Source organism: Dendropsophus ebraccatus, chromosome 8 (genome assembly GCF_027789765.1).
Source record: "Dendropsophus ebraccatus isolate aDenEbr1 chromosome 8, aDenEbr1.pat, whole genome shotgun sequence".
Taxonomy (NCBI): domain Eukaryota; kingdom Metazoa; phylum Chordata; class Amphibia; order Anura; family Hylidae; genus Dendropsophus; species Dendropsophus ebraccatus.
In genome coordinates, this window is record NC_091461.1 from 97,387,535 (window position 1) to 97,415,191 (window position 27,657).

The window sequence follows — 27,657 nt, forward strand, 5'->3', positions numbered from 1 at the left end:
TTTTTTCTGTAATATCAGTATTTGGCAGCGTCTATAAATACACGATGGAGAAAAAACAGCTGCTCCCAATCGTACAAGTGCAGCTGTAGTAGAATGCAAAAGTTTATCGGATATGCAGAGCCGTAACTGTTCATTATATACAAACCGTATCTAAGAAATGCATAAAATTACTGATTACTGATAGGCTGCTATATCAGAAATTTTTCCAAAACATGTATCTCAACTATAATTACCCTTCCGTGTCCATTATAGACAGATCCACGTTGTTCAGCACTAGGTTTGTTGATGTTATATGATAACAGACGAGGCAGATTTTCCCACTATAGTAATTCCCTGCCGAAACTGATACTACTGATACCGATACTTTGATCTCAAAGGTGGGACTCCACCTATCAGACATTTATGACATACGGTATAGAATAGTACACTGGTATGTTATAGTATATGGTATAGGTATATGATATAATATGGTATAGTATAGTACACTGGAAACTATAAATACGTTAGAAGTACCTAACCTGCTGATATCTCCCTATAAGGTAAGGTGTGCTGAGGATGAAGGTAACTTTCTTACCTTCATCCTCTGTGCTATTTACGTGGAATTGGGAGTTTTTATCCTTAGGCTAATAAGTTGTTTTGGTGCACTGGGGGCTGGACTACCACCCTTCATGGACAGATCCGTCTAAGTAAGCCCCCCCCTAGTAATAAAAATCATCAGAGCGGGCCAATGAGTGCAGTAAGGACAGGTGGGGACTTTTTGAACTTGACTGTTCATGTTCTCAAGGGCAGCCATGTTCTAAGCCACAGACAGATATTAAGCGGTTAGTCCCTCCGTAGATGGAAGCTAGCTAGAATGGTTGCTGGAAGAAGTGCGTATGGTCGACATATTGGTATGAAGATTATCTAACACAATGCAAGATGGAAAATATGTAGGTATGGTAACTAAAATGGTTTTAGGCAGAACTCATAAACCTACAAAAAATGCCCAACCACTGTTAATTGAATAAATAAAGCATTTTTTGTATAAATTTACAAGCACAATGGTTTGGCATTTTTTGTAGCTTGATTCTCTGGCCACAGCAGTCTCGTGTTTAGCTCCAATTCAGCAACAATTGCAAGTGTAACTTGACACCTGACTGTCACTACTGCTGATTATTGTGCAGAGAATGCTGCACAGTAATCAGCAGCAACAGTCAGGTGTCCTCAGTCACTTCAGTGGGCAGGGTTATAATCGCTAACCCAGCCCATTGATCAGAGGAAGGACATGTGATCCCTGACATGGAGAGTGGGGGCCAGGAGGAAGGAGCATGTCGGAGTGGACTCTGTTTAGCTCCTTTTTTGCATCCAGAGGGGGTGAGTCTGCAGAAAAAGCACCAAAACCACTCAAAACACATAATAACTTGCTTTGACCAATATGTAAAACTATGAGTGGGCTAATACATGGTGTAAAAAGGATTTTGGGGGAATACCCCTTTAGGACCTAGGGGTATCTTAGTATGGGGAGCCATTATTAGGACACAAAAAAGGCATCTGCTTTAGGTGAAGTCTTGTTCTGCAGTCTAACAAAACAATTTTTATGATGCGCAAAAGCCAAATTTCAGCAACACTTTGCCATTGACATAGAATTCAGTATTAGGTTTGGAGTGGATTCAATACTAAACCTTCATCCGGTAGAAGAAATTATGCATATGTATAATTTTTGCTATTTAAACAGTAAATAAAGGCTTTTAGTTCACAATAAATTTAATGCAGAAGCAAAACAATGGTGGTGGGAGGATGTTTTTTTTTGTTTTTTTTTAATGGGTAGTATATTAATGAAATTCTGTCAGCTTTTACACAGCTATCAGAGTAAATCTTCCTTTTTTACTATAGACAGGCTTCTACGTGATGGAACATGCCATATTACTCTGAAATAAGAGGCACAAGAAGGTAGAGTAAGGGCTATAAACGATTCCAAGTCTCTTATTTTTGGTAAAAAAAAACAAGACCCTAATCTGTCTTCTCATTAGTTCATGAAAAGTAGATATATTTGGGCGTAATAATTTGGACAACTGTGGCCACAGAATGGATGTCCTTCACCAGTAGGGGCCACTCCAGCACCTAAGTCGGCATTTGGATGTAGGCCTTTCTTGATTTGCCATAGACCTATATTTCTCGGTCAGGCGCATAGTGGGTTTGTTACATAGTGGGTTTGTTGATTGGTCTCTTGGTGGGTGGCTTATAGAAAAACTAAAAATTGAACAGTCATTACGGTGATCAATTCAGTTTTCATTGCAGCTCAGTTTGTCATGTTTTATTCCTTTCTTTCCCCAAAACTTCACCTCCCCGCGGTAATTGTACCAGTGATTGAAGGTGTGTTCCTCAAACAAAACCAGTCAACAATGGGGCGGGGGAGTGGGTTAAACCTAAACCCATACATTACAAAGATAATACACTGCATATAAATACAAACCTTACCATTGTAGCTCCAAAGCCTTTGTCTGAATCTGAAAAGCATCTGTATGAGCAGAGGGAAGACAGGAAGCAGTTTTGGCGCTAACTGGTTATTTTTATTAGGATTCTAGCAATGTCATTTGCACATATGCCATTATTAAACATGAATACTTCTCCCACATGAACAACACTTCACAATGGGGAGATCAGCACAATTGGAACATTAGCAAAGGATCAGAGCAATTTGCGTTCACTAAAATTACCAGACACCCATTAACCCCCAGATTACAATACAAGTTTTTTCAAGGGACCGCTCTAGACTTAGTTACCTAACAAAGCCACGGCAGTGTGGGGCAGTCACCGGGATGAATCTTGTGTACGCCAGGCCTAGTCATTAACATACCTGGCATGCTGGGTTCCCTGACTTGGATACCTTGTAAACGTACAATCTCTTTTGAATAGGAATCTACTATGAACAAAATAACAGCTTGCGTCATTGTGTGGGCTGTGACAGCTCTATTGTTCTCCCTCATTCTCTTTATTGATAGATAACTGCATGGATATATACCTTACTCAACAATAATGACAGCATTTGGTAATTATAAAAGGGGAGGGTTACAGGCCCATATGCAATTTTCCAGACTTACGTAAAATAACACAGCTAAAATAAAAATGTTTCTTAATCCTATTCTGTAAAAACTAAAACTTTCTGTTTTATAACATGACAACAGGCCATGGTGATCTGCGGAGGTGCACATTATAAAACAGAACGGGTTGATCTTTTCTACACTTAAGAACATACAGTACTACTTTCTTGTCTTCACCACAGATTAAGCTCGGTAATCTTCCTTGCAAATGTTATATCAGAGGTATCGAGCTAAATGCAAGACATCTTTATACATTAATACATGCGTCAGAAACCGGGCCGCCAGCTTGGCTCCCAGCTCTGCCGGAGCGCGTGGTCAGCTTGACAGGGAAGTTGACGACATCCCTAGCGATCGGCCTGGTCGGTTGCTAGGGGAGTGCCAACGGCATCCCTAGCAGCCGGCCCGATTGCTGGCAGCGCGGCAGCGCTTAACTTTTATATAGCCACGCCCGGGGCTTCACCACCCCTGGATGATCGGCATAGGTGCATTGTTTTACAGTGTTTATAACGGACAGCTGTCACCACCTGTCAGCTGTCAGAGAGTTGCAGGACCTGGAGTCTCAGCACCAATCCTGCCTGGGGCTTGGACTCCAGGCTCCATATGTATCTTCCCCCTGTGTTCCATTCATTGCCTGCGATAATGCCTAGTTTACTAGTGTATTTTGACCTAGCGTTATACCCTGCATTGTATTTCTGGGTATCTGACTTCTGGCTCCTGACTCTTTGATTACTCCCTTGGATTTCATATTCTACCGTGCTGCTCGTTTGTTATTGACCAGGACCTCTGACATTGCCTTATTGTGTGTTTGTCTTGTTTCGTTCTGTGTTGCACTTGGATTAGGTCAGGGTTTGCCATCCAGTTGTCCCTTGCCTCCTAGGGCTCCTGAGGCAAGTAAGTAGGGACAGTGCGGTGGGTGCCAGCGTCGGGGCTCACCTGTCCTTATGCCACCCTGTCCCTGCGTGTGCGCTAAACGTAGAACTGCACTTCTTCAACAAAAAGGTGTGAATCTCGCCAGCCTGGCCAACATTACATTTTGAGATGCCCTGGTGTATAACATGGTTGAGGGACTTAAACTTTTCTAACTTTATACAATGCAGATGCACTTGGATTAGGTTAGGGTTTGCAGTCCAGTTGTCCATTGCCACCTAGGGCTCCTGAGGCAAGTAGGTAGGGACAGAGGGCAGGTGCCAGCATCAAAGCTAACCTGTCCTTATTTCACCCTGTCACCAAAAAGGTGTGAGTCTCGCCAGCCTGGCCAACATTACATTTTGGGATGCCCTGGTGTATAACATGGTTGAGGGACTTAAACTTTTCTAACTTCATACAATGCAGATGCAGTATCCCATTGTGTGAGGAACTTGATACAACTTGGTTGTCGGACAGAGTACCCCCAAAATAGCAATTTTTTAAATTCATGTGATAATCTTGTTTTCCAGCCTATTCTGGATCTCTAGGCACAGACAGTTTATATTGTGCCTCCTGTGTTCTACGGACATCTATTGGTTGTTCTGCAAAATGGCAAAAGTAAGTGCACAGGTTGGCATCGTCTGACCAATGTTTCTTGTAATTAGAATAGACTGTATGCTAGCAGGTAGATACATATAATGAAAGGGATAAAAGACAGAGATTTTTTTTTATTGTACTTTTCCAATTTCCATTCGTAGTACAAGAATTCTCCCTGTAACCCCAAGACATAATACTTCAAATACCTGATAAGACACAATAACCGCATTTACTATCTAAGACTTTCATTTGGCAATATATTGGGCAATGCAGAAGTAGAGGTGCATCTATCTATATGATGCAAAGTAGACATGATGCTCTAACATACAACTGGTCATGACTAACATTGAGCAGAGAGGGAACTGTTCAGGTGCTGCAACGTTCTCCAAATTCGAATGCTCGGCATTTAACTCCCCACAGCTGCAGCCCTTGGAAGTCGAATTTTGAGCATTTGGGTTTGGAGAACATTGCTGAACCTGAACAATTAGGTCTTTCCATTCAACACTAGTCACGATCTCACAGCACAGTTCATAGCCTATAGTTCATAGTCAAAGTCGAGTGAGTTGAGTGAGTGGAGCATGCCTGAGTTGCACTCATCTCTAGCCTACACCTTATGATTGAGATTCTACGCTTGGCTCAGACTGTCAGCATGAGAATGCCAAGAGTTCTGTTATTGTATTTCCAACAAGCATAATTCTGTACTCACGCCACAATGCCTACCTGATTGCTTACTGACATGGTGGGCAGATTGGCTAATGCACAGATGTCCCCTTAGCTTTACTAAAATGGAAGATGTGCCTGACAGCAGGATACCTACTTAGCCAAGATTGGGTTAACACACGCATTATGGTTACTGCTAATTGCTCATATATTTCCAATGTAATTATTGAGAAGAACAGAAGGCATCCGAGAGCTTCTACAATAATCTTTAAGTCTGCTTTAATGTCAGGAAACAAAATAGATAAGAGTATAGACTTTCCCAGTAATAGTAATAAAGTCTTAAAACCGCTAGAATAAAGATGAGTTATCAGATTCATGAGCGCTTGGATTACCTTCTCACAAGAACCCATCAAAACTCAAACCACAATCTTGTCTTATTACCTTACAATCTATAGGATGTTGCTTTAGGCTATGTTCACACTGCGTATGATTCCGTCCGTAGATCGTACGCCGCCGTACATGTGCGGCTGAAACTACGGGCGTGGGAAAAATAGACATGTGGCCGGATGCGTACGAACCGCGAACATACACCCGTAGTACAGTTATGCTTCCCTAGCTTGATTCGAAGCGATCTGAGGCAGGTCATTTACTTGGAAATCTTCGCCCAGCCCCGTAAACCACACAGAACCTTTTGGATCGAAAAATCAAGTTCAATTTGGCTGAAATAAGTACTTTGTACGGGACCGCATGGAAATCCACGGCCGTGAGTTTCAACATTTCCGTCCTCAAACAATGGTCTTGTTCATTTTTCACGGCGCCGTAAAAGATCCGGCCGTAAGCTCATACGTAGTGTGCATTGTGCGGGCGTATATCGTATACTTTCAAGCGAACGCATCAACCTCAAAACTACATGCGTATATTCGCGGTTCGCACTACGGAAGGAATCATACGCAGTGTGAACATAGCCTTAAAAAGGAAACAAGGATTTTTTCTGCTCATGTAATGGAGGAATAGAAGGAGGATTGCAGGTCTCCTGAACCGGCTATTCGGAAAAACAGCAGAATGACAGCAAGTGGCGAGGGGGGGGGGGGCAGCGGGCCTGGCAATGGCGACCGTTGCAACCCCTATCGCTATGCCACTGTACACAGAATGAACCTAGCTGAACTTAGATAGACCACTTCCTGTGAGATATAAAGCCTTGTAATTTTCTGGTGGTCTTAGTAGTGGTCACATGACCCAGCTGCAGTAATGGATTGTATGTATTTAGCAGAGCTGAGGTGAAACAGATGACAATGTAAACAAAAAAACAAACAAACAAACAAACCTTAAAGCTGTAACTTAAAACGAACTTGTCTCCTAAGGCCATACCAACGGCTCTATTCAAAACAAAGGAGCCAGGGGCCGATATGGAGATGGCTAGGGGTACGGAAGTTGGACCCCCTTTCCCATCCCCCGCGATCTCTTACTTATACCCTACCTTCTTATTACTGGCCTAAGCCAGTCTTAATAAATGTGCACATAGATTTGTAATTTCCCATCTGGAATATACTGTATTTGATATGTGTAGTTAAAGGGATATTCTGGGAAAAATCAACCAAGTTTTACTTTCTTTAGGCTTAAAGGCGGTATTGCAGGAAATATTTACTTTTCTTCTATTTACAGGATAGGGGAAAAGTAGGAGATCGCCGGGGTCCAACCCCTGAACCCCCCCATGATCTCCACATCAGACCCTATGAAGCAACAAGCCCAGTACAGCGCTCTTCTGCCATACCCAGGTTTTTCCGTCACTCCATAGTAATGAATAGAGCTGTTGGTCACATGCTGACCCGACGCTCTATTCATAACATAGCCGGCAGGTCTGATACGGAGGTTCAGGGGTCGAACCTCGTCAATCTCCTTCTTTTCCCCTATCCCGTGAATAGGGAAAACGTTAATTTTTCCCGAAATACCGCCTTTAAGCCTAAAGAAAGTAGAACTTGGCTCTAACAAGATCCACATGGTTTGTAACGAAGCCGCTATTCTAAATTCCTTTCTGTAAGCTCCATTTATGACCTGTGTAATATCACTTCCCTTTAAATGTATAAAGGTGACATCAGTTTCTGCTAAGACTAAAAATCCCGCTTGCACAGAGACCTCGCTGGCAGCTCAGAATTATTGTGTGACACTCTGCAGACCTTGGTTACCACAGTGATTTTCGGCTGGTGCTAAATATAAAGAGGCTGAAGAGTTCACTTCAACAAATGTATATAAACACATTAGGCGATGTCTAGGGAAAATATCCAGCACATTCCCAGTCAGAATCATATAAGGGCTACACAAACCTAAGAATTTTCTTTGCATTAGGGAAAGTACAGAAGCAAATTGTAACCCAACTTTTTACTGGAGTTTATATGAAAGAAGTAACATTAAATTATTTCTCTTTTCCTCAATCATGATAGTTAAATTCCTCCTGTTCTGAAAAACTTAAAGCATATCTGTTGTTTCAGGTTCAGTATAAGCTGTGATGTGTGTACACATGAGGAGCAACCCTGTTTCTGGGTATTATATAACTTGTATATGGAATTTTCACCAGTTTACTCTCTGTAGGCTCCACCTCTAATTTTCAGTTCTCCCTGAGCTGGTGGGTGGAGCCTGACCTCTTTCATGGATCCCATAAACTTAACACTCACAGAAGAGGAGATCCTATACGTCCATGTCTCTATACATACTCTAAAAAAGGAGGAGAAAAGAGGACATTATAGATCAGCAGTAACCAGTGTGAACTGTGAATCAAGCCTTGGGGGTAAGGTCTTTATTCTTACAGTAGCTCTAGTGCAGTCAGTCTCTTTGCTTTCTCTCTGCAGCTTCTTTTTTCAACTCATAGCGACCCCCCTCCCGTGCCGCTAACTATGCATATATTAATATGCATAGTGGGTGGCCCGGAACAACCTCCTCAGCCCGCCCAGAGCAACCCCCTCCTGTAATGCCAGCCCGCCCCCTCCCGTGCTGCACACTATGCATCATGGGAGTGGGCGGGATGGGCAGGCTGAGGAGGAGAATCATTAACAGTCCTGCAGTCATCAGGTGGAGAACGTCTGCGGCATATATAGTTAATAGTAATATAGCACATATGATAGTGCCGCTTTAAATGGGTTTAGCATGTCATAAGGGCTCATAAGAAATAGCTAACAGCCAAACCAGTGTCTAGTGAACTTTATGCAGAATTTAAGGGAATGTCAGAAAAATGACCTTTTGTTTAAATCAAGTTTTTTATGTTGAAAATATTTTGTAAGGACTTTTTGTCAATGTTTTTGTACTTTTCCATTTTACTATCTATATTTTAAAGTAACCCTAAAAACCTTGCAATTTTCATTCTGATCAGTAAGCCTTAACCCAAGTTGATACTTTCTGTAAAGACAACTTTTGAGCAGTGTCCTCCTTATCACATACAGGGTTAGGCTATGTTCACACAACATATGAGACTGTCCGTTCTGTGACCCGGACAGGTCATGGAGCAGCCGGTCCCTGAAAAGGTCATCCCGCCTCGTACTGCAGTACCTGCCGGATGATCTTCAGCGCCGCAGAGTTCTGATGCGGACGCATCCGTGCACGCCCGCATGAGAACTCCCCACAGCACACTATGACGTGTGGGGCCGGAGCAGTTCGCTCCGTAGTGTGCAGTGACAGGGTTTTCTGCGGCCGCTATTCAATGAATAGCGGCCGCAGAAAACTGACATGTCAGTTGTTTGCGGCGCCACTAGGGATCCTGGCTGGAGTGTATACTATGTGTATATGCTCCACCCGGGATCCCATAGATGGCAAGGTAACATATGTTTTTGTAATAATCACGGCCGCTGTTGCAATGTGCCCCTAGCAACCAAACAGATTCCACTTTTCATTTTTCAAAGAGTCTGTGAGGAATAAAAAGTGGAATCTGATTGGTTGCTAGGGGCATCTAAGACAATTCTACTTTACACCAGTTTGATAAATCTCCCCTAATGGACGTGTAATGGGTATGCCAAAATATACCTCAGCATTTTTTTTTTGTGGGTATCCCAATGTTAACTGGTGATGTAGAAAAGAGGCATCCCTATGTAAACTAGTCATATATCCTGAAAACAAGTTGTGAATGGAACCTTAGTGCTTTACTCCATGTATATATCAGGGAGATGGCGATGTAGGGGGTGGTCAGACAAGACGTCACTCAAGGAGGTGGGGCTTAAGTTCAGAGACAAGATGCAACCCAACCTTCCGTGACATCAGAGGATGATGCGTTGTCTATAGAGAGAGGAGACAATACCCATTTTACACATACAAGGGTGAATCACACAAAAATGATATATTAGTATTAGTATATATCAGTTATATATCTTGGGGTGATATTATTTCAATACAATTCTCTGAAAACCGCAAAAGCCGTTTTAATGATCGGTGATACATACAGTAATTTTGTTAATTTTCTGGGAAATCTACTGTTCAAAGTATTTCTAATATTTAGTAATTGGATCGATATAACATTTCTGTCCACGGTCGTTGAGCAAAGCAAAATAAGTGCGCAGCAGCCGAAAATGAGACATTGATTGTAACGATGAGCTTTGAATAATCCCATTATTTATTGCCATAAGTCTACAGGCTTTTAAATAGCCCAGCGATATAATCGGATAATATGGAGTCAAACTAGCAGCCCGGCATGTTTTATCTGCTCTCAATGTACAGTGAAATTACGTTGACAATAATTAAAGGTTTGCTCAGTCACAGTTTCCAAATGTGCCAGTCCTTTCTCATTTATTTCCATTAGTCCCGTCTTGGAGAACTAATTTGACAGAAAGCTATTTAGTTGGTTATGTTATAGAAAGACATTGAAGGTGACAGGTCGTGTATCAAAGTGGAGCTGGACTCCAGTGACTTTACTGGTGAGATATAAAGGAAATAATTTAAGACCACAGGGTGGCAGTCAAATAACTATACAACATTTTTTCCAAAATTTGTAAATTTCATAGTGATAAATTTTTCAACTTTCTAGTATCCTTTGTGATTAAGTACTCCACTTAAGAAAGATTTAACCCTGTTCAATCCCCACCCATAGTCTAAACTTGTTTGTAATAGGTTTTCTATTAAATGAATTGGGACAGTTTTCTGCAGCACATCCTGAAGTTTTAGAAAATCCTCACTTCCTAGTCCAGTCTGTCTCAACTTTTCCTTCTGGGACTCAGGTCACATGATTTGTCTCTTCTGTTGCCAGGAAAACTGTAACACCTCATCTGTAACACTGTCCACCACTGTCCTCACACCAATCAGTGAGCACCTGGCTAAGGGGCTTGGAAACAACAAAACAATGACAGCCTCCTGAGCAGAATAGGGGAAAGGAGACATAGTTGTTTCATCCCTCTCTTTTTGTAATCTATCTATGTAGATGGAAAGATAGATAGGTAGATAGATAGATAGATAGATAGATAGATAGATAGATAGATAGATAGATAGATAGATAGATAGACTGAGCCAGCAAAGGGCAGATACTACAAGATGTGGTGGTTAGTTGGCAGTTGGCACTGATGTGTAATTCATGCTGAGAGATGTAGTTTTCTAGCCAGGTGCCTAGGATTATTTTTAAAAGTTTTAATCCAGTACAAGGAGCAGCATAAATAAGTGAGAAATCCGACATGGAGAGAGAGGAGTGGCTGCACATCACACCTATGGCTGATACTAATGCTGCTAAGCATATTTTAAAAAAAAGAACTTCAGGATGTTGGAATATGAATTGTTTAAGCCATATTGCCCCGTGTACCAACGTGCAGGTCTCCTGGTTCACACGGGTCCCTACACTAACTCCACACTGTATCGGTCAGCGATAAATAAGTGAGATCTAATGATCCACAGGGGATCGTGAGTGCACTTATATGTTTTTGTCCCTTTTATTTTTTTTTATGGAGGATGTAAAATTATGACTAAAAAAGTTTATTTCTATTCTCAATTGTCTACTAAATATATATTGGTAAATAAAGTTATTTTGCTATGGTACCTTTCTGTGGTCTCTGGTGCTTAAGGAGGTGCTTGATAAGTAGAGTAAAAGAGAGGTAGTTGTAGAGGTGCTTGGAGAGTAGAGGAGTTTGTCAAAGGAGCCCCAACCCAATGTAGCAATGTACTCTGCCGGAAGTTAAAGATATACTTTATAGTGAGAAGTTTACTTGTAGTTGTGTTTAGACTTTAGTCTGACCACCTTCTGCCCTACAGTTTTGAGCTACCTGTCCTGTCAGGGTTCTACAAGCCCCAGCCATGGTTATCTGGGTGTAGCTAAGTGTCCGGGGGGGGGTACCAGTTACCTCCAATGCAAGATACGTAAACCTTCTTTATGGTAACTTTGTCCTATCCAGGCTAGTTCCTCTTGTGTTCAGGATACTGCCCTGCTCTGTATAGACGTGTTCTCATTGTGGGTTAGGGTGTTCCTTGATTCCTCTCCCTTTTTAAGTGCTTGGCACTGCATAGTAGATATAATAGACATGTTGAAAGAATTGGTTGTCTCTAGCTGCATCTATACACTTGTGCTTGTCCCTGGCTTAACTACTGCAGGAACAGCTGTTTTTGCTACTTCCCTCTCTGAGAATCTGGTAAGAACTAACTGTGCACTTCCTCCACCATGTAACTCCACCTACAGGGGCCTCTGTATGCCTACCTGTGAGTGGTGGGGATGAGTGTGTGCAAAAGAAAGGAGAAAAGAGATAATTTAGAAGCAGAGAGCACCTCCTATTGGTCAATAATAACACATGGTACAATAGAAACCTTAACCCAATACTGACTTCAGCTGTGCAATACATACAGACATAAAATACTGACACCTAGTGGCGAAACTGTAAAATACCTCATCACCACTTTTAACCTGAAAGAAGAAGCTTTTTGAGAGGGGCAAAGGAGCGATAAAAACACCCATAGTGGGACACCACACATGCATGTTATCTGCCTCTTAAGGGATCTGCACCCACCAAAACCTGTTCTTTTCCAATCACTTTTAATCACCTGGCATATAAGGTAGACTCACCCACTGCACCTTGCCTGGGCAAAATTTGCTCCTGGTCCACTGAAGGTGTTTTAGTGTTTGACTCTAGCTTGCCTTTTTGACTGTTCCGCCTTTCTCCCTTGTTCTACATTTGCCTTTTCTGATTGACTATTCACATATACACTTCCAGCCCAAGACCATGCACAGTAACAGGACTCTTTGCTGCCTTTCCATTTTAGTGCCTTACAGTGGCATCACTTGACCTGCAGGACCATTTTCTACCTCCTACATCGGGACCACTACCAGAGATAGAGACTAGGGATGGTCCGAACCGAGTTCGGTTCGGGTTCGTACGAACCCGAACTCTCGGCACTGATTCCCACTGTCTGCCCTCTCCGTGGAGAGGGTGGATACAGCGGAAGGACCGCCTGGAAAACTGGGATACAGCCATAGCCATAGGCTGTATCCCAGTTTTCCAGGCAGTCCTCCCACTGTATCCACCCGCTGCACGGAGCGGGCAGACAGCGGGAATCTGATGCCGAGCGTTCGGGTTCATACGAACCCGAACCTCGGCAGTTTCGGATCATCCCTACTAGAGACCTTATTGTGTCCTACAGCTATACCAACTCCAAAATAGCCAAGCCAATAAGTTGGCATAACAGTCCATATCCACAAAAAGTGTACCTTGCTTATGTCTACCATTGACTCCCACTCTAATGAAAACATATACTGCATGGTATTCTTGCAATAAAAAGAATGGGTAATAAAAAAAAATTATCGATGTAATGCACACTCTTATGTCTAGCCAATAGAAGTCTATGGATAAAATAGATGTACAGTATATGCTGGTAGAACTACCTAGAATATAGGTCACATGTACTGCCTGAATGGGACTTCATATTCTGGTTGTATGCCAGATACACGGTAAGTATCTAGATTATATTCGGTTATTTATTTTGTTATTACTACCCTTTGTGGTGACAGCAAACAACTTTAGATGTAATGACCTCCTTTATCATTTTGTCCATCGACAACTCCACTTACCGATATTCTCTTTCAAGCCGTACTGTCTGAAGCTAGTACTTGTAATAATCCAGGATTGTTTGGTATAAAATGACCATCCTATCCTTGTATTATACACAGTTTTCCGTGGATTGATTTCCAGAAGTTGCACTTTACAAAGTACTTTGATGTGGAATTCAGTCAAGAGTGGTTTTCGGCAAAAATGCGAATAAAAAACGAAATCTCTTCTGTTTATAACTCACGTTTCCAATCATTTCATATGAAGAATAACCAGGGCTAAATTGATCTATATGAGTGCAAATTGCCTGGAGACAAATGAGTCATAGTAATAAAGTGTAATGGATTCAGATAGTCTCTCTAATATCATGTATCAAAGGAATACCATGATCAAACAGTGACAATCAATTATTTACTTGACTGTATTAAATACATCGGAGCACTTTGCAGAAATAATGCAAGCGTTCAAGTGAGGAAATTCTATGTAATTACGTTATTTACAAAAAAGTATCCAAATGGAAAATTGTTCTTGCGACGCCCTCATAATTTCCCTATATACCTGTTTTAATTTCTATATGAGAATCAAGAGGAAGGTGCAGTGGGATAAAAACTGGTAAGAAGAGTTTTTATGCTACATTTCTAAAGTGTTTTTAATATGTATTTGTTAAGTTATTCATACAGAAAAGTTACGGGAAATTGAAAAATGTGATATATAGGACCAAGCAGGCCCCTGCACCCATGATATCTAGGTAATGGTATTCTATAGCAATTTGGATAGGCATGTTCTTTGCATATCAAGCTGATGATGGGGCAGACAGGGGGGTCCATTGGCATTGTGTCAACTAGGGGCCCATATACAAACAAAACTAACCCTGCTCAGTGGTCCTTAAGGGGGTTTTCTGGGCAAACAGATTGAAGGACTGTCCGCAAGATAGGTCTTCAATCATTTATGAGTCAGAGGTTGCCATCTGGCACCCCACCCATAGGCCATTCAGCACCCGCACTACACATATGATGGCTTCTGTTTACTGCACACACACAGTTGGGGGGATATTGTTCTGCTATGTCTCCAAATGCACCCTAAGAAGCATTCAGCGCATGGAGGGCATTATAGAGCAATAGTGAGAAGTCTAAGCTGTGAATCAAGCCCTGGGATGAAACCTTGTGGACTCCATGCCTTGAGGGGTCACAGCTTTTTTGGTGGCACAATGGGACCTACACAATTTTAGGAAGGGAGTTTTAATACTATAGTTCATCAGTGTATATTTATTAGTATATTTACTTAAAGGGACACAACAAATGAAAATGCATGACCTTTTAGTTCCAATTGCTAATAAAAGTGAGAAGTATGCAAAAAATGTTCTATGTGTCCCAGGAATCCAGCAATATTTCCCCTCCTTCATCTTACTGTCCTGTGTCTGGCTGAAGTAGGGGCCAACCCAACGACTTAACCTTACTGCTCAGCTATTAACTAGTTGAAAATGGGGAAAATGCAGATTACCTGCTGCGTGCTCTGTAATATTTCCACACGCTTGCTTCTAGAATCCCGAAGATCTACTGTTTATCTATCCTGAGGTTTAGTGTTCCTTTGCATATTACTACTTACTTGGCAATTTTGCAGAGTTTATGTCTGTTATTGAGTTCTTGCTATGTCTCTACATGAGATAATTTTCATATATCTCTGCCTCAGCTAGTACTTCCTTCACATCCTATTACGATTATTGTTCACGTAGGGTTGTGCTACATACAGTAGATGAATATTTGCAGATCTTTATTTCCAGTCTGGTTTTTCATCCATGTTTACCGCTTCCAAGACAGCCAGGAGACAGGTTTTTATTGTTTTCTGTCACTTGTAGTTGCTGTGGCAACATATGTAGTTACTTCACTTGATAGAGTCTATTTTTTATCTGTCTATCTATTTTATCGAAGCAATTCTGTCCTTTTTTATAATAGATTTGATTGTGACTCAACCTGGAGTCTAGACTGTACTAATAGTTATACTTATAGATTCATATTTCTTCTATCCGATGTTAAATCTGACAAATCCAACTAATGGTTTCTAGGTAGTTTTTATGATATAAACAAAATGAAGAAGTGAAAAAAAAAATCAAAACTCATTTCCTTCTTCCTTTATGTATTTTAGTTCATCACTTTTATTATGCTAGAAGACTTTCTTTAAAGCATGTGGGCATCTTTGAATGTATGCTTTTTATTACTTTTTTATTCCTGTTTTGCATTTATTATGGTGCACATTCATCATAGTAAAATAGAAGTTGGTGTAAACTGCCCATAGAAACCAATGACAGCTCAGCTTTCATTGCACCTGTGTGCTGTGATTATATGCTATGAGCCGTTTACACCAACGTCTATACACTATGATAAATCTGGACCTTTCTTCACATACTAGGCCCACTAATACACTGTAACGCCCCCGAAAGGAGGAGCTAAAAGTATTTGTGACTCAGTTGAGGTGTCTGCATTAGAGCTAATTGCGAAAGGCTATAAGCAGAGAATGGCTGCGTAGCTATAGAGAAGTTACTGTAACTGCAACCTGACAATTGCCAGAAATACATCTGAAGCTTATGGCTTTATCCACGTTTTCCCGGACTCCTTAGGGTGGCATCCAACTTCTCCTGATGCCGAGAGTCAAATGCCGAGAACATTGTCGACCCCGAACAGTAGAGATGATCGAACATCGGAAAATCTTAGGTTCTATCGAACTCGAACCTTCCGCATTTGATTCCCGATGCTTTCCCGGTCCGTGGGGAAGGAGGAGACAGCCCGGGTATGGCCTGAAATTTCGGGATACAACCTATTACCTAGGCTGTATCCCAGGATTCCAGGCGGTACTCGGGCTGTCTCCTCCTTCCCCACCGACCGGGAAGGCATCGGGAATCAAATGCGGAAGGTTCAACAAGGTTTAAGTTCGATAGAACCTAAGATTTTCCGATGTTCGATCATCTCCACCAAACAGTAGACATAGACAAAGTAGTAGTAACAAGTGATCAGGGATAATTACTAAACATACACACAAGACAGACAACCTGCAACTCAGCAGATGCCAAATAAGATGCACTAACCCGCAACACCCACATATCACACAAGCTTATAAAGTACAAACTGAGAAGATTTGCCGACTAGTAGAATAACATGTATTCTTTATACTGTTGCAGTGAATTTTAGCTCACCCTGAGCTGGTTATAAATATTGTAACATGAACAACATTTTAACAAAGTAGAAGAAAAAAAGAAAAGAGTATAGAGTGCTTATAAAGATGGATAGTGCTGGCAACCGGAAATGACAAACAATGGCAAAAGGAAATTCAATTCCTTGCTTGATAACTGCTGTCATACAAGGAAAGAATTGGAAGAACAACATACATTCTCAGAATAATATGAGAATAATAAGTATAGTAGTGACATCATATCTGTCCAGAGATGTTGGTGTGTTACACGAGACCTATCATGGTCAATAAAAAACCATCCAGTGTGTGCTACTGCCAAACAGGTGACATCCAATGGAGCTGGCCACAGTTTTTTTCATTGTATGTAACTTTTGTATCATATAGGTATGCAGAAAAGCTGCAGTAAGCTTGTAAGCCTCAATGCATTCCTTTGGGTGGCAGCATTGCACCACACTGCACACCTTGACCTTTGCACTGTTACAGGACCTGGATGGAAATGAGGCCACAAATAGATGTCTGGAATTCCTAGGGGGGATTTACAGTGGACAGAAAATGTATCCATCATCCTAGACCTTTTTTTACCTTTGTTATTTATAAGGTATGGACATTGGATTTATTATAGAGATGAGCGAACCTGGAGCATGCTCGAGTCCATCCGAACCCGATCGTTCGGCATTTGATTAGCGGTGGCTGCTGAAGTTGAATAAAGCCCTAAGGCTATGTGGAAAACTTGGATATAGTCATTGGCTGTATCCATGTTTTCCAGACAAGCTTAGAGCTTTATCCAAGTTCAGCAGCCCCAGCTAATCAGATGCCGAACGTTCGGGTTCGGATGGACTCGAACCCGAACCCAGTTCGCTCATCTCTAATTTATTATGCTTTTGCACTGATAAAAAGATAAAAAAAAAAAAGTTGTCAAATTTAATACAAATATTTGGATGAGAAGAAGACAGCTGATAGTCTGTAGAGTTGGATAGTAAGGAGAAGTAGAACAGAGTGCTAAATACTTAGACCAAAACATCTTGTCAGTAAGTAGAGGAAATGACAGGAGGAGTCCAAAGAGATAAAAAAGGTAAACTATAGGTTAAAGTGGTGTGCTAGTGAATTAAAGGGACCTTTTTACATAAAGAGATTATAAGGCAAAAAGGCTGATTATTGCTCGGTGTAAAGGACCCCATTAATTGGTCAATTTACCAGTATTCAACGACTGCTGGCCAAGATTGTACGGCCCGAAAAGTCATCACTTTGTTCTGTCTTGCAATTGTTTATTTGGTTCTAGCCACATGATCACTCAGCCATGTAAAAGGCTCATGAAACGAGAGACTGTTTACTTGATCAATGTTTGTACTGTGTGCCTATCGGCCCATTTAGAGGGGCAAATACTAAACTCTCAGTAGAGAGATATTAGGTAATCCAGAAGAGTATGTTATCTGCATGGCCTAGGGAAGATAAGGTCTTTAGCAAGTAATGGTTAAAGGCCGGTACAGAAAGAAGAGTGTGGTGTTGGACCTATAAGACCCCCCAACCCATACACATTTCAGAAATTCACCTAAACCCCCCTAGGACTGGCTGACTGTATTAAATTTGATCAAAGTCTGATCCCTATTTTCTCCCTAGAGGTAATCCACCACCAGAAGTGTCTGGCTGCAACTTTGCGTGAGCTGAGAATTCATGTACTATATACTGGTGAAATGGCCATAATAATTGTAGACAAAACATCTATAAGTCTGGCAAAAAATGTTATTAAAGTATTGTATTGCCCCCAAAAGTTATACAAATTACCAATGTACACTTATTACAGGAAATGCTTATGAAGTGCTTTTTTCCCTGCACTTACTACTGCATCAAGGCTTCACTTCCTGGATAACATGGTGATGTCACTTCCTGGATAAAAATGGTGATGTCACTTCCTGGATAACATAGTGATGTCACTTCCTGAATAACATGGTGATGTCACGACCCGACTCCCAGAGCTGTGGGAGCTGTGGCTGCTGGAGAGGATGATGGCAGGGGGACACTGAAGGACACAGGGCACTGGAGGGACACTGATCATCCCTCTGCCATCATCCTCTCCAGCAGCCACAGCCCGTACAGCTCTGGGAGTCGGGACGTGACATCACTATTTTATCCAGGAAGTGAAGCCTTGATGGAGTAGTAAGTGCAGGGAAAAAGCACTTTATAAGCATTTCCTGTAATAAGTGTATATTGGGGATTTATATAACTTTGGGGGGCAATACAATACTTCAATAAAAACATTTTTTTTATAGTTTTAGTTCAATCATACACCTTCATACAGCTCAGGGCACTGGGTCATTGTATAGCAGATTATGACCATGTGTGACAACTCCTTAGATCAGAACATACTCATCCAGACTCTTTTGTACTTGGATCATTACACATGTGGGTGGGTATGGCTTTATCTACACATTATGGAAATATGTAAAAGCTGCATTAAACACAATTATCTCTATTTTCTAAAGATGCTTGACCTTCCTGCCCACAGAAACTGTGGAAAATACCATGCCGCCATGTAAATATTATGACACGTTTAATCTTGTATATCTGTGTTTTCCTGTAGATTTCATTTAATTTCTTATGTCCTAAAAATATCAAATCAAACTGTGAAAATCAACAGCAAACATACCCCAGGGAAGCAAGTGTGGGAATCAATCTTCAGGTCAGAACATAAGGTTGCATATATTTAAATAGGGACTGTCATTTCCCCTAACACTGCATAAATCAATAGTACAGGCAGCTATAAGAAACTTTTAATATATATTATTAACAAAAGTGCATTCTTCCCTACTTATCAGACTTACCTCCCACCTCCCATGCCTCTTAATACATCATTGACCAAAAACTGCTCAAATTTAGCTCCAGTGAGACTAACAACAAACTGAGGTATTGGTTTCATATGGCCCATAGACTTGTATAGAGATGGAGGGGTGTAAAACTAACTGCAAAAGTGTACTGTATACCTCTATATAAAAGTCCTACAGTTACCAAATGTATGTGTGTCCATCAGTTATATGCAGGTCATGAATGTATTAGAGTCATAGCAGATAGATGAAGGATGTTGTAGGATGTTGTGGTAGGGGGAAGGATTCTGAAAGTAAACATTTCTTTATTTATTGCCAAAATAAGACCACCCTATACAACCTTGATGCATGGCTATTGAAAGAAAGCCAGTCATGGAATGAGTACAAATTACATATGTAGTAAACTAAGGTATTGGTTTCATATTTCCCAAAGAAATGCTTTAAGATGTAGTAAGTGTTAGATCTCAAGCAGTTGTATGGTTTTCAGCTAACACTGCTCATTACTGCTCTATAATGTCCTTTAGGCTGAGTTTACACTACGTATATTTCAGTCAGTATTGTGGTCATCATATTGCAACCAAAACCAGGAGTGGATTAAATACACAGAAATGATCTGTTCACACAATGTTGAAATTGAGTGGATGGCTGTCATTAAATGCTGGTATTTTAAAACAACGGCTGTTGTATTGAAATAATGGCCGTTATTTACTGTTATATGGCGGCCATCCACTCAATTTCAACATTGCATGAACAGATCATTTCTGTGTTTTCAATCCACTCCTGGTTTTGGTTGGAATATGAGGACCACAATACTGACTGAAATATATGTAGTGTGAACCCAGCCTCATGCTGTAAAATTTAGCAGCTACTGGAAGTTAAAGAAGGAGCCAGAAAAGGAATAAATTGGTAAAAAATGCCATGTACAAGTTATATAAAGACCAGAAATGGTGGTGTTCCTTGTGCACACATAAAAACCTATCCTGAAAAGTTTGTTGGAAGGTTAGTGATTATGTAAGGCATGGGTCTCCAAACTGTGGCCCTCCAGCTGTTGCGAAACCACAACTCCCATCATGCCTGGACAGCTAAAGCTTTGGATTTGGCTGTCCAGGCATGATGGGAAATGTAGTTTTGCAACAGCTGGAGGGCCGCAGTTTGGAGACCGATGATGTAAGGCCTCATTCAGACATTCAGTGTTTTCTCTGGTCGAGAAAAAGAAAGTGACCATGTTTTTGTAGCACAGGATAACCCCTTTAACCTAGCAGCTGCTGGGATAATATATCACCTGTCTCAGCTCCCTCTTGCCTCTCTGTCTCCCATCTCCCTGACGTTCCGCAGCAGGACAGCGTTATGATTGCACCAGAGATGCATGCAGGAGCACAATTTCTTAGTAATCATTGCACAAAGCACTTACTTGCTATTGAAAACCTGTAAAAATAAAACATTTAAAGGGCTACTCCAGGGGAAAACTTTTTCTTTCAATTCAACTTGTTTTAGAAAGTTATACAGATTTGTAATTTACTTCTATTTAAAAAAAATCTTCAGTCTCCCAGTACTTCTCAGCTGCTATTTGTCCTGCAGGAAGTGGTGTTTACTTTTCAGTCTAAAACAGTGCTCTGTGTTGACATTTCTGTCCAAAACAGGAACTGTCCAGAGTGGTACAGGTTTACTATGGGGATTTGCTGCTGCTTTGGACAGTTCCTGTCTCAGACAGAGGTGGCAACAGAGAGCGCCGTGTCAGACTGAAAAGTAAACACCACTTCCTGAGGACATACAGCAGCTGATAAGTAGAGATGATTGAACATCGAAAAATCTTAGGTTCTATAGAACTCGAACCTTGTCGAACCTTCCGCATTTGATTACCGATGCCTTCCCGGTCCGTAGTACCGCCTGGAATTCTGGGATACAGCCTATTACCTAGGCTGAATCCCAGAATTCCAGGGCTGTCTCCTCCTTCCCCACGGACCGGGAAGGCATTGGGAATCAAATGCGGAAGGTTCGACAAGGTTCGAGTTCTATAGAACCTAAGATTTTCCGATGTTCAATCATTTCTACTGATAAGTATGGGAAGACTGGAGATTTTTCAAAAGAAGTAAATTACAAATCTATATAACTTTCTGAAACCAGTTGATTTGAAAGAAAAAGATCTTTACCGGAGTATCCCTTTAAATATATATATATTTTTTATTTTGTACTATGGTCTCATGTGTAAACATCTGAAATAGGAACCAATAGGAATCCATACACATTGTTTTCATTGAAATCAATGTAGGTATCAATCAATGAACAACTCTGCTCCCTTAAAAGATTACTTATACACAACTTATAAGATTTATAGTAAGGGCCATATTCTGCAAAATATTTAATTGCTTAGCACCCCACATATACAAACTACAAAAGCCTTAAACATACAAGATATGCAAGAAGACACATAAATACTATATCACCTAATAATGGAACAAAATCCCACACTTTAAGTGGACAGATTGTCCTTGTGAGTGTGCAAAGAAAACTAGAAAATGCTATGAAATACAAACATGATATTACATAAAATAAAATAAAAATATAACATAGAATTTTTTATGAATTTTAAAAATCAGTTCAAAAGTCAGTAGTATTGCAATGCACCACAATTAATACAATCCCATAAGAAAGATTGCTGCATTGTGTCAGATCATAGCATAGAGTAATGTGAGTGTATATATCCAGGGGTGAAGTAAATGAGACCTCCAGTTTTTCCATCAGCCATCCAAAGCCCATCCATTCTCATCCATTACTTACATTTGCTATCCAGCAGCTTGCAGGGTGGGAGTCATGCAGAAATTACAGAGTTAGATGTAGGGTAAGTTGAAATAACACATGGGCACTGATGAGAACTCGCCTCCCTGAGCTTCTTCTGCCACTACAAGGAGCGCAGACACACATTGCCAATGGTGTTTACGCAACAATGAAGACTGATTGCCCAGAACGGTGAAACAGCCCATAGTTACGGACACAGTGGCACAAACTGTGAGGATTTATATCAATCCGGGAATACACTAAATGTCCGTGCATGGGATTTATGGAGAAGTTATACTAAGTCTGCGTTCACATTGTACGATGGATCCTTTCAAGTGTCAAGAGCTCCATAAAGGGCTGGATCTTGTATAGTGTCAAGTGAAGCGCTAGTAAAATTGGCAGAAGGGCTGGAAAGCTATAAAAGTGTAAAAGTAAATAAAAGGGATGTTCACGTCAGAATGATGAGAATGATGTCTTACCCTTTAAGGGGTACTCTGGAAGAAAACTTTTTTTTTTTACTAACACATTGCTTTAATAAAGTTATATTACTTTGTGATATAAGGTTATTAAAATAAAGGTATAGTTTATTTACATATTTACTCCCATTGACTGGCAGCTGTAAGAGACAACATGGCTCCCTCTGGTGTTTGTGTCAAAAACTTCAGGAGTATGTAACCCCTGCAGTACTGATTCCCAGCTCTGATATAGTGCTGCCGCACAGTACTATACAGAGTAGGGTCCGGTTTCCCCTGTGTAGTGCATATTCTTATATACAGTACACGGTGTGGGGCTGCTTGGCACCATCACCATGTCTGACAGCCTCTGCACTGTGAGCAGTTACTGCTATCACCAGTCACTGTGCTAGAACCACTAACAGAGTGAGCTGTGATATCAATCAATGCTCCTTCTGCAGAGGCTGCCGGACACAGTGACTGTATCAGGCAGCCCCACCCCACCGTGTACTGTACATAAGAATATACAGCACATGGGAAACGGGACTCTGCTCTGTACAGGACTGTGAGGCAGCATTAGATAAGAGCAGGGGACCATTAACTGCAGGACTTGCATAGTCCTGTAGTTCCCGACAAAAACGTTGGTGGCAGCAGAGGGGGCTATGCTGCTCTTTGCTATTGCCATTCAAAGCAACTGAATATGTTATTTATATATATATTAATATAACTTTATTAAAGCAGTGTATTATTTTTATTTATTTTTAAAAAAAAGGAAAGTACCCCTTTAATTTTTGCTTTTTGAGCTTTTCCTTTATTCTCGTTGCCTTTTAAAAACCATAACTCATAAACAGAACCATATTGGGACAATTGTACCTTTAGAATATTCACCATGTGGTAAAACTGACATGTTTTCTATATTCTTTAGATCACTGGGATTACAGTAACCAGTTTATGTAACTTTTCTATTTTACTACTTAAAATAAATAAATGTTATTTAAATGTCCCCATTCTGAGGCTGTGGGACTATAGTCCATTTTTTTGTGTTGTTATCTTTAATTATAATTTTTTATGTACTACTTTTGTGTATATGTGCCTTGATGACTTTTTATGGCATTTTTATTTATTTATTTATGTATTTTTTTATTTTTTTTGGGGGGGGTGTAAGGTCCAAAATCAGCAATTTTGGACCTCAGCATTTGTTTGCACTTACAATGTTTGTCATGTGGGATCAGTGATAATTTAATAGTTTGGATAATTCCGCACATAGTGATACCAAATGTTCACTTTAAAAAAAAAAAAAAGGAAAAGTATGTGTTTATCAACTTTTACTTTTTAATTTTTTTGTATAGGCAAATTTTGATTGCTTATACATATCAATGCAGTACATACAGTATGTACTGCATTGATCTGTTATATTTGCACTCTGTAAGTACAGTGCTATTTAAATGGCTAAGTAGCCAGTACAGAAATGGCTCTGTATCAGCTATTAGCGGCTGCTCCCAGCTTCTAATAGCATGTGAAAGCCACTAGGTATGGGATGTTCTGGAGTCCAGAGCCTACTCCAAATACCCCAACAAAATCATGGAAATGTTCAGGATTTTGGTTTAAGGGATATAGAAGATCTGATAAGTAGGGACAAACAAATTTACAGTCAGAGCGGAGGAGCAGGGAGCAGCATGGAGTTCAAAGACAGCCGGCTGATAAGCCGACCACTGAGACTAGTGTGGTGGTGCCTTTTAGGGTCTAACCACCGGGATGATGTTATATCAGTGGTTGGAATATAGCTCAGCCAGTAATGGTACAGTCGTGACGCCAAGCTATATTGATCCCCAATGGTCGATGACCTGTCGGGTTGTGATGGGTCCCTTGAGTGCTTATCACCGTGGTCTGGAGTGGGAAGATGACCCACCCACAGAAAGGAGAAACTAACCCAAGGATGGTGTAGCCGGTGTGTAGATGCTGGTGCAATGATCACTCAGTTCCAGTAGAATAAATAAAGTGGTTTTACTGAAAGTATCTTGCAATATAGGAGAGCTGTACAACAAGTGACTTTAGTGTTACTGACTTGAGCTCACTGAATCTGTGTTGAGGAATGCTTAAGTGGTGAAGTAGAGTAGTGCTGTGCTCGTTCAGTTTAGCGTTGAGAAGAGTAGAAGAGTTTAGAGGAGTTGAGATGAGTTTGTTGGGAGAGCCCCAACCCAGTGTAGTAATCTGCTCTGCCGAAACTTGAGAGAAGAAATACTTGAAGAAGAATACTTGTGCCGGTGTTTCAACCTTACTGTCGCTAAACCACATTCTGCCCTGCAGTGTCGGGTTACCCATCCTATGAGGGTGACACAAGCCCCAGTCTTAGTTATCTGAGAGTAGGTGTGTCCGAAATTATCCGGTCTCACCTGCGCTGCGAGATAGGGCATGTAGACCTTTAGATGGTTGCTTTGCTCTATCCGGGTCAGTTCCTCTGTCTAGAATGCCGTCCTGCTCTGTTAAGAGAGGTTCTCGGCGTGGGCTAGGGTGATCTCTGACTTGTCCTCCTTTAGTTGCTTAGCACTGCATAGTGTCTATAGTTATAGCTTGTGGAAAGAAGCTTGTGTTCTCCATACACGTGTGTCTGTCCACAACCACAGCTGGTCTGTCCTGGACAGGGAACCTGGCAGAGCCAGGCCCTGGCTAAGTTCAGCAGGGATGCCTGATCCGTGTGTGTCCTACTCCTCAGAGAATCAGAGGGAAACTGACTAAGTAAAGATACATTTCCTCTCCCCAAGTGACTACTTCCTACAGGGTGTGTAAGAGTCCCTGTGAGTGGTGGAAAAGAGAGTGTGCAGAAGAGGTAAGATAGAGATAGGTAGGAAAAGAAAAGCATCTCCCATTGGCTGGCACAGACCATGTGGTACCAAAACACCCTATAACGACAGCTGTGCAACATATAACAAAGCTTTGACATAGTGACATTTGGTGGCAAAACTCAAATACAACCTTATCACCACTTTATTTTATAGTAAAGGGCTTTTGCAACAGGTATCAGACAAGAAACACCCATGGTGGGATACCACACTAGAGACTTACTGTAAATTCGCCCATCCCTACAGATGGTAACAATAAAAAATAGACTAAGATTGTGAAAGAACAAGTTACATAGGATAACCCCCCCCCCTCCCCCAATGTCTTAGGTCTGTACATCTTGTTGTTATTGTTATCGATCTTGAAAACAACAGACTTAAGTGTTACAGAAGTTATAGATAATAGAGGCTTCACCTATAAAGCCGGAAGCCAATATTTGTGTGTAGGAGGTAGGCATTCATGGAGCCCTTTCTTTGCTCAAGGCAACATAACATAACATTGATATACTAGTATAAAAAATGCACATTAGTAATTATTAGATGTAATTGCCTTTTATTTTACAATAGCATTACCATTTCCCAAGTACTTTTCAGCTTCCATCTGCCAAACACACACATCAGACTGGATTATATACAGAGAAGAAGAGACAATCTCTTAAAAAAAAAACCTCCTGCTTTGCTAAGCATACTGCATGTTACTCATGTAACAATGTTAGGAGCCCTTTGTTAGTGAATGGGTTAATTGTTGCCTTGTGTAAAAGCCCAGCGTTCATCCGCTGCTTGAGCAATCACTCAGGATCAGCTGATCGCTTAGATGATGCAGCAATAAAAATGTTTGCTCAGCTGTACGTTTTCCCGTATAAGGGAATGTTCACACTGAGTAAAGGCGGTGAAGCCCTCTGTTGCAGAATCCCGCCAGCCTCAGTGTCCCACAGTGTCTCTATGGAAGGGGTCGATGGAAGAATTCTTCTATGGAAGAATTGACATGTGCTGATCTGCTGATTGGCAAATTCATGAGGCATGAGTCTGCCATTTAAGAGGACCTTTGTGTTACATTACATTACTATTTCCTAGGACCTCTCCAATTATTAGGAACAGTCCTACAAGTGATGAGGTCTGGAAAGACATCTTGAATAATCGTCCCTAAGTGCTGTCCACAAGATGTCTATACAATGACGTTTCGGCTGATACAACCGAAATGCCGTTGTACACAATTCCGAGAGCCTCTTTCTACGTTGTGATTCACTGTACTGTGGATGTTGGGATGGGTTGGTAATCATTGGTCACATATGGAGTGGAGGTGCCCGATGCTGGCTGGACAACAAAAATCAAAACATTGTCCAGGCTTGATGGGAATTGTAGTTTTGCAACAAGTAGATTGCTGCAGGTTCCCCATGCCTGGTTTATAGTAACCTGAAGTATCTCTAAGCCTTCAGACACCTGTTACTGGCTAATAAACATAGGAATAACACACAATGATATTGCAGAACTGTCCTACTAACATAAAGAGATATACATTCTTCTCTAACAGGTTATTATAAACATTTCCTTATTAAGCATGGCAAAGTACTCACATCCTCGTGGCTACAAATGAAAACAATAGTCATACTATGGCAGGAGAAATGTTATCCAGACCTGTCTAGTCAGGGTGTAAATGTCCAGTGTTCTTTTTCCACACTCTAATGCGAAACATCAGATGAGAGCTCGAAGCTGATCTGTAAGTGCAAAGACTCAAAAACCGCAAGTCAACTATATCATCTTCATATAAGACTTTTATATTATATGCAAGGACCAGTGCAGTGACAAATCAATGGTATTTCAGTCTCTCACAGATGCCCGTACCACTACTGTCCCAATGATATTGCCTGTTTTTGCCAAAAAGATCCGAATTCTTATTTTAATTTATAAAATATAGCCATTCTTTGGTCCTTTTAGGGGTGGGCACCTAGCAGTGTCGGACTGGAGTATCTGGGGCACACCAGAGGAAATGATCCTGGGGACTCCCCAAACGACATGTCAGTCAAAGTTTGTTCAGGTTCATAAGCTGAGGGTCCTCTGGTGGACCAGTCTGACACTGGCACCTAGTATTCTTACAGTTGGGGCTGTGAATGTGGACCTGTGCTGACCCAGAGGCAATTGGTGTGACATCTTAGAGTGATTCCATTGGAGAACATCTCCATATCATTGTATTAGTGTATTATATATTATAGTATTATATGTTATTAAGGGTGTGGGGTGATCAGTGCATTAAGTAGGCACAGTGCATTATACATCATGGGGATATATATATATATATATATATATATATATATATATACATCATGGGGATGCACAGTGCATTATACCTAGTTGGGGGA

The 27,657-nt window shown here is 41.0% G+C and overlaps 1 protein-coding gene across 4 annotated transcripts in view; it reads right to left on the reverse strand.

Moving 5' to 3' along the window:
* The window catches only part of CACNA1E (calcium voltage-gated channel subunit alpha1 E), a 548,978-nt gene that overhangs the window by 347,156 nt on the left and 174,165 nt on the right, over positions 1–27,657 (reverse strand). The window contains exon 1 of one of the 4 annotated variants that reach the window (XM_069981150.1): positions 22,015–22,164. The exons of the other annotated variants lie outside the window; for them this stretch is intronic. Coding sequence (XP_069837251.1) covers positions 22,015–22,016 — 2 coding nt within the window. The 5' untranslated portion in view covers positions 22,017–22,164. Of the gene's footprint in view, positions 1–22,014; positions 22,165–27,657 lie in introns of those variants that run through there. 4 annotated transcript variants of the gene reach the window in all.